Source organism: Lodderomyces beijingensis (assembly GCF_963989305.1).
Source record: "Lodderomyces beijingensis strain CBS 14171 genome assembly, chromosome: 1".
Lineage (NCBI taxonomy): Eukaryota > Fungi > Ascomycota > Pichiomycetes > Serinales > Debaryomycetaceae > Lodderomyces > Lodderomyces beijingensis.
In genome coordinates this window covers 530,145-548,884 of record NC_089970.1, presented here as the reverse complement: position 1 = coordinate 548,884, position 18,740 = coordinate 530,145, and the positions used below count along the sequence as shown (strand labels likewise).

General features: G+C 42.6%; 6 protein-coding genes across 6 annotated transcripts; all 6 read right to left on the bottom strand. All coding sequences in view use genetic code 12, as the record gives it.

Annotated features, from left to right (window-relative positions):
• Positions 1–51: 51 nt before the first annotated feature.
• On the bottom strand, positions 52–1,050 carry LODBEIA_P02260 (uncharacterized protein; the record flags this gene model as incomplete). The annotated part of the gene is made up of 1 exon (XM_066972239.1): positions 52–1,050. One exon carries the CDS (start codon positions 1,048–1,050, stop codon positions 52–54), a length of 999 nt encoding a protein of 332 aa, XP_066827164.1.
• A 346-nt stretch (positions 1,051–1,396) lies between these two features.
• Positions 1,397–2,434, bottom strand: LODBEIA_P02250 (uncharacterized protein; the record flags this gene model as incomplete). Its single annotated transcript, XM_066972228.1, has 1 exon — positions 1,397–2,434. One exon carries the CDS (start codon positions 2,432–2,434, stop codon positions 1,397–1,399), a length of 1,038 nt encoding a protein of 345 aa, XP_066827163.1.
• A 699-nt stretch (positions 2,435–3,133) lies between these two features.
• Positions 3,134–5,077, bottom strand: LODBEIA_P02240 (uncharacterized protein; the record flags this gene model as incomplete). The annotated part of the gene is made up of 1 exon (XM_066972217.1): positions 3,134–5,077. One exon carries the CDS (start codon positions 5,075–5,077, stop codon positions 3,134–3,136), a length of 1,944 nt encoding a protein of 647 aa, XP_066827162.1.
• Positions 5,078–8,144: 3,067 nt separating this feature from the next.
• On the bottom strand, positions 8,145–9,050 carry LODBEIA_P02230 (uncharacterized protein; the record flags this gene model as incomplete). The annotated part of the gene is made up of 1 exon (XM_066972206.1): positions 8,145–9,050. One exon carries the CDS (start codon positions 9,048–9,050, stop codon positions 8,145–8,147), a length of 906 nt encoding a protein of 301 aa, XP_066827161.1.
• A 1,212-nt stretch (positions 9,051–10,262) lies between these two features.
• On the bottom strand, positions 10,263–11,066 carry LODBEIA_P02220 (uncharacterized protein; the record flags this gene model as incomplete). The annotated part of the gene is made up of 1 exon (XM_066972195.1): positions 10,263–11,066. One exon carries the CDS (start codon positions 11,064–11,066, stop codon positions 10,263–10,265), a length of 804 nt encoding a protein of 267 aa, XP_066827160.1.
• A 734-nt stretch (positions 11,067–11,800) lies between these two features.
• Positions 11,801–13,474, bottom strand: LODBEIA_P02210 (uncharacterized protein; the record flags this gene model as incomplete). Its single annotated transcript, XM_066972184.1, has 1 exon — positions 11,801–13,474. The coding sequence occupies one exon, from the start codon at positions 13,472–13,474 to the stop codon at positions 11,801–11,803; it is 1,674 nt and encodes a 557-aa protein (XP_066827159.1).
• Between the last annotated feature and the right edge of the window lie 5,266 nt (positions 13,475–18,740).

The window sequence follows — 18,740 nt, the reverse complement described above, 5'->3', positions numbered from 1 at the left end:
CAGTGTTAAAAACAATAAAAAAATTGATTGACCCTTTCCAATTCTCACCTCTTACTTCCTGCTGTCCAATATCTGCTGGACAGTGTCAACAACAGCAGTCTCCAACGACCCAAATTGCCAACCCAACAACTGCTTAGTGGCACTATTGTCAACGCGCGCCAACACACTCACATCCCTTTCGCCACTACCGACGTTACCCTTGGGCAAATTCAACTGTGGGAAGTGCTGATTGATGAAATCAAGCATCATTTGCGTACTGAAATATCCATTTGTCATGAATAATCTCCTGCCGCGAGCTTCATCGCGCTCCATTGCGAAAAGATGAGCTTTCGCGATATCTCTCACGTCAATATAGCCCCCGATTTCAATTTGGTACTTGCATTTCAACAAGTTTCCAATCATGGCGCTCGTGACGTTTAAATTCTCGGGATCGCATTCGAATGCCTGAGGACCATAGACATAGCTCGGGTTCACAGCAACGAGGTCAAACACCGGTTTTCTAGTCGCAATGAAATCCCAAGCTGACTTTTCAGCAAGCACTTTTGACATGTAGTAAGCGGAAACGCTATCGCCCAAGGCATCTTCATACTTCATGCTATTCCAGCTTTGCTCGTTGAAAAATAGCTTGTTGTTGCGCTCGTCGACGTTGGAGAAGATGGCGGAGTCGGATGAAGTAATCACGATCCGCTTCAAATGGGGGCAGTACTTGTGCGCAGCCTCGAATATGTTTCTTGTGCCATTGACTGCTGGTATGATCAACTCCTGTTCATGGTGGACGGTGTCGAAAGTGCAAGGGCTGGCAGTATGGAAAAGAAATCGAATGTCGCGGTGTCGTTGCAACGTCGCGTCGAATGCATCGGGTGATGCTAGTTCGGGAACGACTTCATACTTGAATTGGCCAGCGTATTGGCGCGGTATGCGGCTGAGGAGCGCTTCACCTTTACGTTGAGACCGTACTGACCCAACGACTTGGTGGCCGTGCTCGAGGAGGAGCTTGATTATGTGCTGGGCTATGAATCCAGTGGCTCCCGTAATGAACACCTTGACCATTTTTTCGTTTGTTTGTTGACGTCACGGCTCATCCACGAGGTTTTTGGAGTTGGACAGTTGAAGTGGTTTTATATATAAAGTTTTTCATCTCTTTATCTTTATTATTACATGGTTATTATTTTATTGTATGGCACGCTGCGCGGGGCCCCGTATCCAAGCGCAAAACGTCCCAACTTGGTAATCCGCCAACTTTATTAAAATGGCCTCGATAGTGTCTATGCCGGCAGTTTCAACGCTTATCGATTCACGAGCAAAGGGGACTCAGGTCAACTCCTCAAAAAAAAACAAATAAAAATAAAAAAAATATCTATATTTTATGTAGTGGAGCCAAATGAAGCTCTACGGTCTATAACTTACTCTTACTATCTAAAATCTGTTGCACAGTATCAACAACAATCGTTTCCAACGAATTAAACTCCCAGGGCAACAACTGTTTAGTAGCCTTATTTTCAACCTGAGCCAACACACTAATATCCTTCTCGCCACTTCCCGGGGTACCTTTAATCAAATGCAATTGCGGGAAATGCTGATTGATCAAATCAAGCATCATCTGCACGCTGAAATGGCCATTAGTCATAAACAATCGCTTGCCGCTAGCATTGGCATCCGTCATGGCAAACAAGTGAGCCCTAGCGACATCGCGAACATCAACAAACCCGCCAATTTCATTCTCAAACAGCACCTCGCTCAGCAGCTCCCCCGCTCCCTGTTTTTTATCCAACAAGTCTCCAATCAACGCATTGGAAACATTCAAGTGGGCCGGGTCACAAAACCACGACTGCGGACCAAAGACGTAGCTAGGGTTGACCGCCACGAGATCGAATCGCGGTGTTTCCATAAGCAAAAATTCCCATGCTAATTTCTCTGCAAAGGATTTGGCGCCGTAGTACGCTGCCACGGCGTCTTTCACGGCGTCGGCGTATTTGATATTGTTCCAGCTTTGCTCGTTGAAGAATAGCTTGTTGTTGCGTTCATCGACGTTGGAGTAGATTGCCGCGTCCGAGGATGTAATCACGACTCGTTGAAGCTGCGGGCAGTACTTGTTGGCGCCTTCGAGAATGTTTTTTGTACCTTGGATGGCCGGGATGATCAAGTCGCGTTCGGGATTCACCGTGTCGTACGTGAATGGACTCGCTGTGTGGAGAAGGAATTCGATATCCTGGTGGCGTTGTAATGCTGCGTCGAATGCGTGGGGTGCTGCTATGTCGGGAACGATTTCAAAAGTGAATGACGATTTGAATTGCTTTGGAATGTAACTGGCAAGTTGTTCGCCCTTGGCTTGCGAGCGGACGGTGCCTATCACTTGATGGCCTTGCTCTAGAAGGAGCTTGACTATGTGTTGTGCTATGAACCCCGAGGCTCCAGTGATGAATACCTTGGCCATCTTCCCGATTGAGTTTCTATTTGCAGCTTGTAGGGCAAAAAAAAACAAGGACAGCTTGTGCTAATTCCTATATGTTTTCGCAACATGTTTATCGGGCACGTCGCGAGTTATCAACGAAATTTTTCCCATGCTCTCTCGCATAGCGTTGCCGCATTAGGATCGCAACCCCAGAAGTTTATGGAAGTTATTTCGTGGGTAATCCCCATGAGATTGGTGGTCAAACTTTGAAAGTACCCATCTATTTCGAAAAGAGGTTTCTACTGGAAGGGAATTGTAAACTGAGTTGACATTGTATGAACCACTAGAGTGGTCACCGATCCGGTTTTTGTGATAATTTGCTCAAAATAAATCCTTACTGTAACGCAAATGCTTATCCCACGGTCGCCACTTTTCAACACTAACGATAAAGCTAGTAAATCAGTAAATTAGCATGTTCCTCTTATTTTGTTTTTTTTTTTGTATTAAGGAATTAATCTATAGCTAGACACTCGATCGAAATCTTGTGCAAGTTGTAAAAACTTTACTAGTACAAGAGGTGAATTATATCAAATGCAATATGGGTTTAGACAAAAAAAAAAAAACCAGAAGAAGAATTTAAGTAGCAAGAGTTGGTATTCTAGCACAACCAAAATCTTTATTTTGGCAAAATCAGTGATGATTTGTCCAGCAGTTTTTTTTTTTTATTTTTAATCACCGCTATTACTGAATGATCTCCTTGTAGACGTACCAGTCGTAGTTATCAACTACGCGATTATTGATATCATAATAGTAGTCCCATGAATCCTTTCTCATCACTGGTAAATCTCCAACCAATTCGATATCGTAAAACATTGGATAGTCCAAATTCTGATTGAGATCGGAATGGCGTTGAGTCGATTTCTTAACGATATTGTACTCGTCTTTCAATTTCCTAGAGTTGCAAGATCCACGCTGGGTGAGTTCGTGCCATCTGTTAAATCTAGATTCCAGATCGCCCGGAGGCTTTTTGCAGATGCGGTCGCTGACCCATATGGAAATGTCCAGTTGGAAGTTGTGATTATGGAAATTGTAGTTTGTCAATGCAGTGGCTCCATATTTGTTCGTCAAGAGTCGGTTGACCTTGTTTGGGATGTAAACTGACGCGCCTTCAAAGTAAGTGTGTCTGATGGGCAACAATTCGTCCAACGTGTGCCAGTTCCAATTCTTGCAATGGACCAACATGGTGGACAAGTTATCGGGGACAGAGTCCTTTGTAGGTGGTGGCACTTCGGTATGCGACAATGCGCTGATGTCAATGTATAACCCGCTTTGAATGTCTATAAACCTGGCGTCAATGTGGTTGCGCCCGTTCCCTTGACGGATATAAGTTGGCGATATCTCCAACCAGTACCGGGCATTGCCAAATCTTGGGTTTTCCATAATCAAAGTCTTGTTGAATTCCCGGCCGAGCCTGTCCAACTGGGCTATGGGCATCTGCACGTCTATATCTGTATCCCATGGCATGTTTACTCCATTGAAGGACCAGCCCAAAAGGCTCCCATAGTTGATCCAACTGGCAAAGCCATTGGCCTCGGCAAATTGGAACCATACCCGCACCATGTGATGAAGGACACTTTGTCTTTCCCGATCGCTTATATATCGGTTGAAAAAAGGGTAAGCTATGTGATGGGCGTTTCCCTGAATCACATCGGTGTAGATCCAAGCGTATTTGAAATACCGATCGGTGTGATCAACAAGGTGATTATTTGAGTATTCGAGAAACTCGAGGTATTTCAATTCCTTGGAGGTAATGGTTTGGTTGTTTAATTTCTCCTGCAAGGCAAAGATTTCCACATCGGGCTTAAAGATAAAGTCCTCGGGCTCAATCATGATCTGCTTTTGCAAATTAGTGGTTGATTTGAATTTAAACTTGAAATGCTCGGTGCTTGAAGTGTTGATTTGTGCCATTTTGGTCATCAATTGGTCCGAGTTGACAGGTCTCGTCTTGTCGTTTCCAAATCTTCTCTTGCCAATCACTGGAATCTCAACCATTTCACGATCGGTGAACACGATAAGCTTCTCTGGTATGTCTTTCGAGCAGTATAGATTGACTGCTCCTCGTTGGACTTTTGTCTTGTAGCTCTCTAACCAGTGGCCACTAACGCTTCCATATTCTATGATTTTAGGATCGCAATGGGTCCCCGAGGGCGAGTTCAATCGAGCCAGGTGTAGGAATTTGTCGCCTCTTGACAAATCCACCCAGTCGTCCCAATGGAAATAAACGCCATCGCTGGTGCCAACTCTCGAGTCTAGTGAATGCTGCTGTTCAATCAAGTAGTTAAACACGTCTAATGCTATACTTTTGGGATTAAAGTCCGATTGTTTATGCTGGGTTAATGTGTGCATTTCTAGCAACGATTGGTTCAACTCCGTTGTTAGGTAAACTTTCATTGTTCGGTAGATGCATAGCACCAATAGTAGGAACGGTAACACAGTTTTGAACTTTCGATTGAAATATCGTGAATTGTACTTGCTCGCATTGGTGTTGTTGTTGTTGTTGCCAGATTTCATAAATGAAGCTGACGAGGCAATGCTGTAAAGTGGTAGTTTAAGGGGTTTCAATAGACTCGGTAGTGCATGATGCTGGTTAACATGATGAAGTCTCTTGTGCTCATAGGTCCCCATGTCTGTCTCTATCTAATGCCTAGCTGTTCAATAATGAAAAAAAACCGTGAAAGATGTGGGTCAAAACAACTTCTATATTGGCAATCGGTGGTCAAAATGCTGCCAAAATGGCTGAAGATGGACCTTTCTGTATATATATATAAAAAAAAAACTCCCAGCAGAGAGTGAGTGGCTGCTACTCTCTCGCTCTCGAACTTTTTTTTTAACAAAAAAAAAAAAAAAAAAAAACTCAGTAACAAATTGAAGATATGAAAAAATAAAAACCCCAAAAAACAAAATAAAAAATACTGTGAATTATATTGGATGGGTGTTTTTATTGAGTGTGATGAACTTGGTTGATAATGTACGAGTTGTATTGGGTGTGGAGTTGAAGTTGAGGAACGTTGATGTTACTGCGGTTCGCGCCCGTTTACGAGGAAGAAAATGGAGATGGAGGTGACATCCACGGGCAATAGCTCGGGTTTTATATATGCTAAACTTGTTTAATCATGTAAACCTCTTTGGACGATTAACAAATAGCATATAGCCGTCTCTTACGTAAAATCCATCATCAAGAAACTAGAGAGAAAATAAATACAAAAAAAAAAAGAGTGAAGCAGCAACATAAAGTACAATAGAGTGTGTTCCTGAACTAGCCGTAGGCTGCGGGGACATCTTATTTCTCCTTCCATGATGGTGATGACCCCGTGAGCGAGTAACAAAAAAAGTTGCCAAAGAGTTTAAATATGTCACTACTATAGGAATGTACTTATTATGAACGTTGAGCATCTCCTTGCTTCTTGACATTGCCCGGTGCTGTTCAAATATGTTCAGAATTCGAATTGCGAACAGGGAGAGAGAGGGGGGGACTCGGTTAACTCTTTGTCGGTCTTGGAGAGAGTAAGCCAGTTGTTGTCCTATCAAGCTCATAACTCGTCTGTAGCAAATGAAGCCCATATTTTCATAAACAGTAAATTTTCATTCATTACATTTTTTCGTTGCTGTTCCGGTGGGGAGGGGGCCGTTTTGTTCCGCTCTGTTTCTTTTTCAATCATTATATATATATATATGTATATTTTTTTTTTTAGTTGTCGCGGGTTTCGTTTTCTTTCTGTTTTATTCTTCTCAGCTTGCTGCTGAGTCGTGTGATGGAATCAACGGGAATATCAAGTGGAGATAATTTTAAGTACAGCAAGCTAGCAATCAAACATGACATCTTTTTAGCGCACACTTAACGGGTGCTGTTGCAGCAGCGGTCTAGACAAGTTGTCCTTGCTTTGCTCGAGGGTTGGAAGAGGGAGAGACGAGGGGGGAGCGGGGAGCAACAAGGATCGAGGCTATGATGTCATGCGATTACTACGAGGTCTGTTTAACGCCTGGTGCAGTATGTAAACCTTTCAGCAGCCACCGCCACCGCCGCCGCCGCCAATCTTTCACCAACAACCGAAAACCCAAAGGTTGGGATTTCATGAAGTCCGTGCAAGCTGAGCCTGTGGCGCCAAACCAAGGACTCGTTTGCCAAAAAAAAAACACGTCCCTATCCTTCGTCCTGATCTTCTTTATTGAATTATGCCGAATGAAGAAAAAGTTCCTGTTGCTAGCGAATTTTTTTTTATAGTTCTCTTTGCTCCGGGATGAGTGTGTGTGTCGTGCTAAAATGAACAAAACAATCTCTCACACGACAATTACAAATAAAAAAAAAAAGAAGGTTGAAAACGCGACACCAAGGTGGGGGTTTTTCTTTTAAGTAAGTGGATCTCAAAACGAGATCCTCTCGAATTCAAGTGTGCGTCGAGATAGAGCTGCTCAAGTGCCTTTCAAGAAAGCTTGTGGAGGTTGACTTAGGGGTCTTGCTTCAACCCCCTCTCAAAAAAACCCTTTGCAACCATTTTTTAAGTTTTTTTAATCACAAGCGGCTATTGACGGGTGGGTAAAAAAGGGGGAGAACGAGAACAGTGTTTAAGTCGTTCGCGAGTTGTATTTATGAGGTCTGTGTTGGCGTTGAATTCTTCCTTATTTGGTCTACCCCCTCCCCCCCTCTCTCTTTAGTATCAATCCCACTTCAGGTCCGCTCCTCCCTTTGAGATATTGAATGTAGCGGGTTTTTCTGTATACTGGTGAGAATGAAAATTTCATCCGTTCCTGGGCATGTAAAACGGGTTAATCTATACACGACCGAAAAAAAATAGACGGAAAAAAAGAAAAAAACAATAGCTCAGCCTCGATTTTGCAGCAAGTCATTGACACAAATTTTTCTTCTCCCTGTTTACGACACGACATCTTACCGCTTAGGGCCCATTCGCAAATAAACATAGGTATCCCCTTAGATTATTTTTCGTTTCTTACCTCGAGATGCAAAGATCTTCGAGACAGAGACAGAGACAGGGACAGAAAGGGGCTGGCTTGTTTGGTTTTTTGTTTTCATCCGTGGGGGCGGAGATCAAAGCTAAATTAGTGAAAAAAAATGCACACGGCGGTGTCTGATACAGCCTCGATGACAAGTCGACAGGGCTTACGCTTCAGGCTGGCCTGAGTTGATTGTTTTTGTTGGTTTGTTTTTCTTTTTTTTTTTTTTTTTTTGGAAGCAAGACTTGGAGAATGGACAACCGCCAGCTGGTCCTTGCCGCATGAGATCGCGTATTGCACAAGCATACTTGTTGCAACTTTCCTAAAATTGAATCCGAGGGGCAAAGAGCGGGGCAAAAGTCCAGAGCTGCACGGCAGTGCTGCAGCATTTGAATCCATTCCTAGTTGACAGAAAAAAAAAATAGGTGTAGGTCGAAGAGACCAACTGGAGTTACTCTTTTGGTGTTACAGCTTTGGGGAGTTTTGCCAGGTGATAACTCGTTTTTTTCAAAATCTCGAGATCGTTCCGGAGTGGCTGCAAAATTGAAAAAAAAAAAAAAAAACTTTCTCTATCGTTAAATGAGAGGATTGTACATAAGTGTTTGGTTGCTTTGTCTCTACCCTCCTCGGTGCTAAATAAAACGAAATGAAACGTGTTGGAACCAAACCAGAACCAAACTGAGCCGAGAAGCTCAAACGTAATATGCCATAAACGTGCCATGTAAGGCTACAAAGTATCAACTCAACGGGTCGACTGCAAGCTGGTATTTCGGAAAACTCTCATCCCCATCGTACTTCCTCCGTCATTAAACTGCCAGTTTAATCTCTTTTGAACAACCCTGGCATTCAACTTTTGTAATCGCCACAAATAAATAATGGTAAACCAACATATGGCGTACAGCATCCCCGCGTATAGATCCAATCTGCAATGGTGGTCAAAATATAGCGTGCTCCACCATTGCAAAATGACAAATCCCAAAGCTGCAAGCTTGAGTATGGTCCACCTCGCGTAAAAAGCAACAAAGAAAAACGTCATCACTGCCATTGCTGAGTGCAATGAAGGCACGGCTCCAAACACAATGGGGGACATACGGAACCCCTTTGAGTTCCAGTGTGTGCCCAAGGCATCGTCAACTCGGATTAAGCCCGCCGCGTACCCCAACATTTCATAGTTGGCTTCCGAGTCGGGGAAATCTTCGCCATCAAAGCCGTATGATTTCACGACTCCCGGAGCGTGGAATGCATAGAGCCAGACTGCTGTTAGTATGGGGACTGTAACGTGTCCCAATACGTACGAGGTCCATGCTAGTATATCTTTCCAGGTACGAATGGGCTCTATTAACAAGTAGTCGAAGTTGAGGATTAGCCATGACGAGGTTAGGAGAAATGCCGGTGCCAAATGCCACGAGTTAAAAGGTAGGTTGTGAGATGCGGACTTGATGCCTCGCGTGATGATTTTGGTGTTGATTCGTTGTGCATTGGAATTGACTTGTTCTATGGTTAAAAACTTGAAAAATGTCAAGTCTGTGTGATGTGGTCCGTTTTGGAAATTGGCGTGTTGAGGTGGGAACAGGTATGGTGATCGACAAAAACGTTGGAGTTGAACAGAGATGAAAAAAGTCAGCGGCCAAATCATCAAGTAGACCATGAATCCTTTCCCAACTTGAAGATGTATTCAAAATAAAAAAGAATTAATGGCTGTACACGTCATTCCTTGCGCCCATACAGATACAAGGCTATGAGGCTATAACCACTTGATAAATGCTAACTTGACTTTCAAAGTCACACATTAACTAGAACTTAGATTGCAATAATTTTGAAATAAATGAGCCTGGACTCAAATATGACCAAAACTCAGTGTACCAGCTGGCGCAATTGACGAAACCAATGTAGGTCTAAAATCTAACTCACTACTAGCATGACTCAAAAGGAAACTGTTTCAACTCTGGTATGTGAAAGGAGTTTCTCATATTCCATACTTTTCGAGCTTGTTCTTCTCACTTGCAATTCTTAACTCTAGCCCGAGGGAGATATCTCGCAAAAAGTGTTGTGGTGCTGCCAAAAACGAGGCTTTTTCTGTTTATGTCTTTATACATGTACATTATTGCCCGCGATATATGATTGGGAGATGAACAAAATCATCATCTATCATGCTTCATAGAAACTCAAACACAGGTTCGTGGGTCAGCAAACGTTCTACTCATTCTTCATCCCCCTCCCCTGTACAAAATTTTCAGTTCATGTTAGCATGTTGTCTGTCCCACTCAAGTTAGAAGAGTTTCGAATTGGCTATTTTGCAACTTCGGGGTAACGAACATCTGGATCTCGTCAAAATGATTCTGGACCCATCTCAACCCCGTTTAACTCCAAATCGCTATTTGCGAAAAAAAAAACATTCTATGAACTTCGGTTTTAAACCAGTGAAAAGACTTGCTCTACTTCGTAAAAAAAAAAGATAAAGGAATTGGACTGCGCTAGTCCAGGAAGTTCCGGGACGACTTGGTTGATGAGTTGTGACACTCTCCAATCGATGGATCTCCGTCAGTTAATTGCTTGCACATTTCAGCAAATCTTCAGTAAATTATATCGGCTCTCACGGCGCAAGTATAAAGCTCGGGGATATTTCTATCAGTTGTGATTGATACCCAAAAAATTTAACAACTGCAATCGGTAAAGTAAGATCTCAACATGGTTGCATGGATGAAAGGAAAAGCCTGCCACTGGTCCCCATCCTCTACTTGGTAAACGATGAATCTCTCGGACCTCGATGTCCTCCTCATTACTGCAACGTCTCGTCCCATTGGCATATATATTGTATTTGAAGACTAACGAAAAAAAAAAAAACAAAAGACAACAGTTTCTATACTTGATTATAATCTATAGGTTTATTACTCTCGTCAACCGTTAACCGTCTAAAGTACTTGTAGTACGACCCGAAAGCAAACATGATCCCCAACAAGCTTCCAAAGCAGACATCAAAGAAATGATGCCTATAGTCCTGAGTCCTGCTGAGTCCGATATATGAAGCACCCAACACTGGCAAAAAGGCAATAATCACACATGGCATTCTGTATTTTTCATTATCCTTGTTGCTGATAATCTTGAACTGGCCAATGAGCCAAAGCGACAAATAACACAAGCCAGCAAACGCCATCGACGAGTGGCCTGAGGGGGTAGATTTCATACCATCGGCAAGATACATGGCTCCCAATGGTGCCGTGCACACCTCGCTAGCAGTCACCATTGTATCGAGTGGAGTCCCCACGCGAGGACCGCACCTCTCGATGAAATCGGGCCTGGGCGTACCGATCCAAACTTTTAAAAAATCCGTTAGCACCGAGACTGAGCTTACACTCAACAACAAGCCTAGATTCGATACTTGCATCAAGTGCAACTTGTCGAAATTCGTCTGCCCTAGATACAACGAGCTGATGGAGATGATGAACATGGGTATGAGCGTGGAGTATACGTATAGCTGGTCATCGGTGACGCGCTCGACTTGTGCAAACGGATGTCCGATCTTGGGGTCATTGATGTAGAATTGTCGTTGGAATGGTTGAAGTGTTTCGGTAAAGTAGAAAAAGAATAGACTGAGTCCAATGACGACGAGCCAGTCCGGTAGATATGACTTGAGCTTGGACGAGGTAAAGTATACCTGCAGCATGACGATTGCAAAGGAGTTTGTACAAGTGAAGGTGTGTGGGTGGGTATCTGTGGGTGTCTGTATGTTTAAATGGCAGGAGTTTGTTAACCTTGTAGTCTGGAGCGGTACTTACTACCTGCAGCTTGTTTGGTGCTTGAAGTAGCCACTAGTATTGTCCACGGATGCGAAAAGTGGGTTTAGTGTCGGTTATTTTTTTCCTGACTGGCGTCACGTGTCTCATGTAAGCTGTATTTTGAAAATCCATACCCCATAGTTGGTGCCAGAAGAAACCCATCATCATCATGACTTGCCACAATTTCGAGGCAGTCCCTCAATCTAGTTGAGGAGAAGAAAAAAAAAAGACGAAAAAGTCATATGTATCAAATGAGGAGAATACGACTGTTGCAGACTTGGCTTGAAACGATAGCGTGGAAAGCAATGCGCAGGTAATATACACATCACCAAAGTACCCTCTTTACGATTGCTATTTCCCCACCATCCCCAGTTTTATCTTACATCGCTTCGTTTTTTCAAGAGATCCCCATCAGGACATACAAAACAGAAAATTCATTACCTCAAAACTCTATTCAATTAAAATTGTTAAAAAACGTATGTAAAAAATGTAAAACTAAAATGAATCAGCAAAACGAACTAAAAGGCTTCTTCTAGGGCAATATATCGAATTAATAACGATTGACGAAAATGAAATCAATCAAACAACCAATCGGGAAAAGTACAACAACTCCCCTCTTTGTCTATTGTTTGAGATCTGAGTCGTATGATTCTTCTTGAGTTGCGTATTTTTCTCTACTAATTCTACCTTGGTCTGGCTCATCGTGACAAGTTTCACAAATTTCTTCCAAAGTTCTACCCTTGGTTTCTGGAATCAACAAGGTGGTGAAAATACCAAGCAACATGAACAAAGCGAAAATTTCCAAAACGTGGGGCAAGAAACAGCCTGGGTTCAGTGGAGCACAGTGGTGGTTGATCAAGGTACCGATACAGGTTTGAGCAATAATGGCACCAACTTTACCGGAAGCAGCGGAAAGACCGTGTGCAGTAGATCTGTATCTGGTTGGGAAAACTTCACCGGGGACAATAAAAGTAGTGACGTTTGGACCGAAATTTTGGAAAAATTGGGAGACAACGTACAAACCAAGAACTCCTCTGTCTCCCAATCTGTGGTAACCGAAACCCATAGCGGTCAACAAAACAGTCAAGATAAAGAATCCACCCAATTGAATAGTCTTTCTACCCAAAAACTCGATAAAGGCAACCGAGAACCAGTAACCTGGCAAGGAACCAGCACAAACCAAAATCAAGTTACCAGCAGCTGAATCGTACAACTTGTGGTAAATATTATCCTTTCTAGCGTAACCAATGGTTTGCAAAATCAAAGTCGAGTTCAAACCCATACCGTAAAAGGCAACATCCAACATAAACCATGAACCGGCAGTTCCCAACAAAATCTTTCCGTATTTCCATTGGCCAAAATGTCTCCAAAAGTCAGTGAATGAAGCCTTTGGGGGAGCAGTGTCTTGAGCAACTTCGTCAAGGACAGCCTTGGCAGCCTTTTCAATGTCAGCTGGATCGCTAGATTTCACGTCCAAAGAATATCTTGGAGACTCAGCAATGGTCAATCTATAGTACAAGGCAATGACACCGGGAACACATCCGAAACCAATAATAATTCTCCACATTTGATCAGCTGCTCTAACACATTTACGGTCAGCGTGACATTCAGCACCAGTTTTGGCGTTGATCAAGTCATCCTTGTAACCAGCAACGCAAATCATGGCAACAATACCGGCAAACACTTGACCAATACCTTGATTTGAAAAGACAGCAGCCATGATAGCACCTCTCCACTTGGTGGTTGAGAACTCAGCAGAGATAATCGATGACAATGGATAGTCACCACCAATACCAATACCCATAATGATTCTCAATGTGGAAAACCAAGCAGGGAAACTAATAGCAGGCGAAGTACCAATAGTACATTGCATAATAGTAGCAGCAATCATGACAATCAACTCCATACCGTAAATCTTCTTACGTCCAACCAAATCAGCAATAGAACCGAAACCAACTTGACCAACAACTGTACCAACTGAAGTGGCAACCTTGATCAAAGTGGTGGTGGAACTTGGGATGGTACCTTTCCAGTAGACATATTGCAACATATTGATGGACAAGTTAATGGCAAAAATATCGTAGGAATCAGTCATGAAACCGACACCTGCAATCATAATCATCTTGACTTGAGTCCAACCAAATCCGGCTTTGTCAATTTCCTCTAAAGCCAATCTTCTTCTTTCAATTGGATCTTCAACATGGGCAAACTTACCCAAGTAATCCTTGAAGGCAGTTTGACCACCAGAGGTGTTTTCATGGTACTCTGCGTTTTCAATTTCGTGACTTGCAACCATTGTGTTCAGAAAGTAGTTCAGTTCTTGTTGTTTTTCCTTTGAAGACGATGATTGGTGGCTACTAACACTGAAACTTTGGATTGAACTGCAATAGAGAAAGAGAAAAGGGAATAAAGGAGTTTTTCAAGAAAGACAAGATGGGAAGTGGGTTTGAGAGGGACAGGAAATGCAATCGAATTTATATCAATGGGATTTTTATGTCTATGAGATGTATACATCTAATAATAAATTCCGTTTTTTTTTTTTTTTGCTTTGCACATGTTTGTTGGAGAATATGAAGAGCATGAGGATCCTATCGTTGTCTTTTGCCTTATTGCCCTATCGCCCTGTTGCCTTATTGTCCTCAGTCGGCCTGAATCAAGGTGTAGAACTACAGATAGCCAGATGGAATAGGTTAGGCACTTTTTTTTTTTAAATAAATAAATTAGATTTAAATGAATGCAAAAATAATTAATCTTCAAAGTTGCACAAAACTGTTTTTTTTTTTTCGTTTCTGCTAAATTTCAATCTTTCGATTCTCAACACCCAGACCTTTAACTATACTCACGGTTGAATCGATGAAGGAAGGAGACACATTGGTTGGATGAACTTGGTACTTGTGGGTGAAATGAATGTAGCTGAACTGAGTCTCTTCAAGAATGTCAAGTCAGGATTCGTCTTTCAAATCAATCTTAATCAAACCGTAACAGCAAGCAACCACCTTCTTTTTTCGTTTTTCTAACGATTTCAATAATTATTCCTCCGTCCATTCATCCTGTCCCTCCCCTCCCCCCCTCCCCTGTATGTTTCTTTTAGCATTAGCAGGTTTGGGACGAGCACGTTCCCTCTTCTTCAAAAATTCATTTGTAGTAGGCGTTGCCGGGCGTCAAAGTATCAGATGCTTTAGAGATAAAAAAAAAATGAAAAAAAAAAATCTTTTTTAAACTACGTTGCTGCCTTTTACAACTACAGCTCTCTTTACTCTCCCAGGGAAATTAGTCAATGTACAGTAGCGTGAAACCAACACCTCCTTCCAGTGCCTACCGTCTAGTCTCTCTGGACTCAATAATAAAAGCGATGGGAGGAAAGAATTGGTGGCTGTAGAAGAAGAGGTAAAATAAAAAAAAAACAATCGGCTTGCAGGGCCTATGTACACCCTTTTACATTTGCCTGTTTGTTGTTCTCCTCTCGTAGTTGAACAATTGCTGCTTTTCTTTTTTCTGGTTTTTATTCTACCTACGAGCCGTCGGAGAAAAGCGATGGGCAAGGTGAACCGAGAGGCGGTCGTCTATTCAACTTTGCAGCAACTGTTGTTTTTTGTTTGTTTCTTTCGTTTCAAAGGGGGCTAAAAATCATGAGACTAAAAATCGACCACCCCACCTGGTTTTTGGTTTTGGTTTTGGTTTTGGTTTTGCTTCGGGTAATTCTCTTTTCCCCGTAGTTGGGCGACTGTTGTGGTGCGTAGTGATGTCAATCAATTGACTTTCAAAAATGCAGTATTGGAATCGTAGCTTGCCACGTTTGGTTGCATTTAGGGCACGGTGTTAGTCGTTCGCGGTGTCGCTTGAGCCGCCCGTGCCACTGCCAGTGCCAGTGCCAATGCCATGCCATGTGGGCATGTGGGCACATACACGGTTCGCGCCGGTTCTCGCAATTAACTGCTCTACTTTAGCGAAGACCGAGCATCATCGCGCCAGGCCTCCGCGTGTTAAGCTGAGGGTATCTCTTGTCCCCTAAACTGCGTGCGCCCTAATTAATCATCTTTTTTTTTTTTTTTTTTTGTCGGGCGCCGATAGTTTACATGGTGTTATGAACTTGAGATGCTGGGGCTACAAGAGACTAGGGTGGTGACGAGAATCGAGTGCTGTTCGTTTCTTTGTTTCGTGAATACTGTGAGGAGAATTTCAGACAAAGCCGAATGCTCAAAAGCTTGATGCAAACGACGTGGTGGCTTTTATCTTTCTCTATCATTTATCGATTTTGCAGTAAATTAAAGAAACCTGTCAAAAATAAGTTCCCATCGCGTCTTGGCCCTAGAGCTTGCTTTTTTCTTGATCTCTCGGTAACGGTCGTGAGAATCTCTTGGTAAGGGGTCGATTTTCCTTCAACAAGGTACCATCATCGTGGAATAAGCAACAAGTTCATCTGTCAAAGTCACTTTTACTGCTTGGCAAAGAAAAAAAAAGTTATTTTTTTTCCTTTCTATGCTCTAGATTCTCTGACAGATTTTCTTGGACGAGAGTTGTTGCAAAGCGGTTGGAATAATACATCAAAGAAAAAAAGGACGACGTGATTGAAGGACGTTTAACTTGGCCAGAGCGGCGCAAACCCGCCCAGCACAACTAAAAAAGAATAGACCAAAATTTAGAGTGGAGACAATAGAGTGGGTATTTTTTCTTTCTCTCTCACAAGGTCAAGCGAGATGATTCATCACCTCTCATCGTCTAGAGTGTAAAACAAGTGGTGTTGCTGGAAAATCCAAAAACGATGAGGCAAGAGAAAGACTTTCACCCAGGTGCCCACGTGGCTGCAAAAAACAATTCATAAAATTTACAGTTTTTTAGAATCACTTACACTTTTTTAGACCATGCATTGCATGTAAGTCTTTATTCAAAAAATCTAAAAGGGCTATTTATGCACAGTATATTACATGAGACTGGAACAAACACCCCCACGTGGGTACCTTACACACAGACACACAGACACACACAATCTGTTTGTCTCTATCTTGCTCGCTCGCTTTCTTATCGCATCCACTACACATGGTATTATCAAGTGGCCACGTGAAGTCGATAGCAAGCTCCCTAAAGTTCCAACACAGGCCATCTACATCGTGTAACAATCACCCAACAACTTCTTGACAGCTTCTAGTCTCACGATCATCTTGAAAGGGAGGATGGAAAAAGAAAGCTGAGGAGGGGGGGCTTGTCTTTCACCCTTAGCACATCATTACATGCAATTGAGACCAGAACGCTAGATTCCCGGTCTTGGTTATGAGAGAATAAGCCATGAGACGAGATGAGATGAGTTGGAGAAGAACTCAACCTGAAAGGCATTTCGACCAAAAAAAAAAAAAAAAAAAAATGGAAAGAAAGTAAAAGTTGGAACCGGGGCCCGTCGCGGTTGGCGTACGCAGCAAAAAATCCTTCGCACAAGCCCGCCAATAACCCCAAAAAATCAGAAAGCTTGGATTTGCAGCCAAAGGGTAGTGTCTTGTACCCTGCTCAAAAAGAAAGAACTCCACGTTCTCGATCCTTGTGGGCACTCTCTACTGTACTCCAATGGAAGAGATTAGCATTGATGCCGTTCTGTTTCGTTAAAAAAATGAAAAATTCCGGACAAACATTGGCCACGATACATTTGCGTTCTTGAAACTTCTTTTTTTTTCAGTTCGACGTTGAGACAAACGTTTTTTGCTTTGTGTTGAGGTGCTGTGAAGGCAAAGGCAAAAAGCAAGAGAAGAGAGAGAGAGTCAAGAGAATCCAGTTAAGCGCCGCCTCGGCTGCAAAAAAAAAAAAAAAAAACAAAAAAAACCGATAAAAAGAAATATTTTTGTTTTTTTTCTCAATTGCCTCTGGAACATATAGCTTCGTAATTTTTACAGGGAGAACAAGAGAGATCTTTGACAGGGACTAAAGGATAGTATTACTAATGTCTAAAACAGGATTATGCTAGCATGAGGTGCATCACGGTAGAGGTTGAATTATAAGTTTACCCTGCTTTTTTTCAGGATGTTGTCTTTTTTTGCAGCTAAAATAATCGATTCAATCGCACGTTCCCCATCCGAACTCTCAAGAGATGGAGGACATGTGATTATCAGAGTACCGACATCTGCGTTTCGTCTCGGCGATTCGTCTTAGCGTTTCGTGGAGTGTATTGAATGACGTCTGAGACCCTCGTTTCCAGGTCTCCTGTCAAGTGAGTAACTTGGCTTTCCCTGAAAGCTCTTTGACCCCAGCTACGATCCAAGGGAAAGAGCTCGCTACAATCCTGCAATAGAATTAGTTAAGTTTGTATCAGACTTGTAATCACCGCAGGTTCCAGATCAAAAATGAGTTTGCGTGCTCGCCAGAAGATGTAGTTCATACTTAACATCGTATGTGCTGATTGTTGGTCATCATCTGGATTCTTTTCCAGATAGATCTCCAACCGTGGGCGTCTCCTGCACGGGACTCTTCGCTTCATCTTCGCTCCAAAGTGTGGACACTTCGGCGGATATTTAGGCACTTGTCATGTTCTGCCCTATACCTCCTCCAATCCCTTCTTTTTCTCCTCTTCAGCGTCTACCCCTTTACCTATATTTTCTTTTGTACACATGATCATAAAAAACCAAAATTTCAACTGCCCCCTTTTCTCAATAGTTCTCCCTATCCTCCAACCCAAGTCATGTACGAGATACAATCACATGACTCCTGCTCTCTCTAAGTTTATTCCATCGGCTGCTTGAGATCCCTCACATATACGGTAACTAAGATATATCTGAGCTGAGCCAACAGTATCACTTTTTTTAGAACCCGGTGCCTATGAACGGGATCCCGTGTGATCATTTGCAAATGTGATAGGGGGTAAAGAAAAAACCAAGTACATCGCTGTTTCTTAGGGGTTACAACTGCTCGTTCTGCAAATACAGTGCTTTTTTTTGTTCTGTTTTTTTTTGGGCGGGCTTTTTTCGATTTGGGGCTAGGGAAGTTGGTTTAATTCACCGTATTTGAAAAGTCTTTGGGCGGTTGGTGACGGATGAGGAAGTAACTGTGTTGTGGTGTTGAGTACCAACGGGTGAAGATTCTCTTGGCTCCTACTGGCCGGCCTTGGTTGGTCCGATACGCTCAAAAATGAGGACCGTAGCGGTAACTTAGAAATAAAATGTGGGGTATCATCACTTGAACGAAACGTTTGCAGAGTTTGTGAGATGGTGCATGTAAGCGTGTTTTGAAAAACATCGAGCGAAATTGCTGCAAAATGACAGAACCCAGTTGAAACGGTAAAAACATTGTCTATTTCAAAACTCAAAGTGACTAGTACAACAACTCTAGACGACGATGTTTACTTTCCAAGTGAGCTTTCCACGTGCTACTTCAACGTTCGAAAAAAGGGCAATGTAAATTTGCAACATAAGATCACGATGGGTGCACGTGAAAAGCACATGTGATGGTCCTGGACCCCCACGTTTCTTCACTACTTTGTCTGTCGCGCGAGAAGAGACCACCACACGGTGTCTCAAAATTATGGACACCGCATCGTAAACTTTTCAATGCAGCCTCCATACTTCTTGAGCATCTATAATACA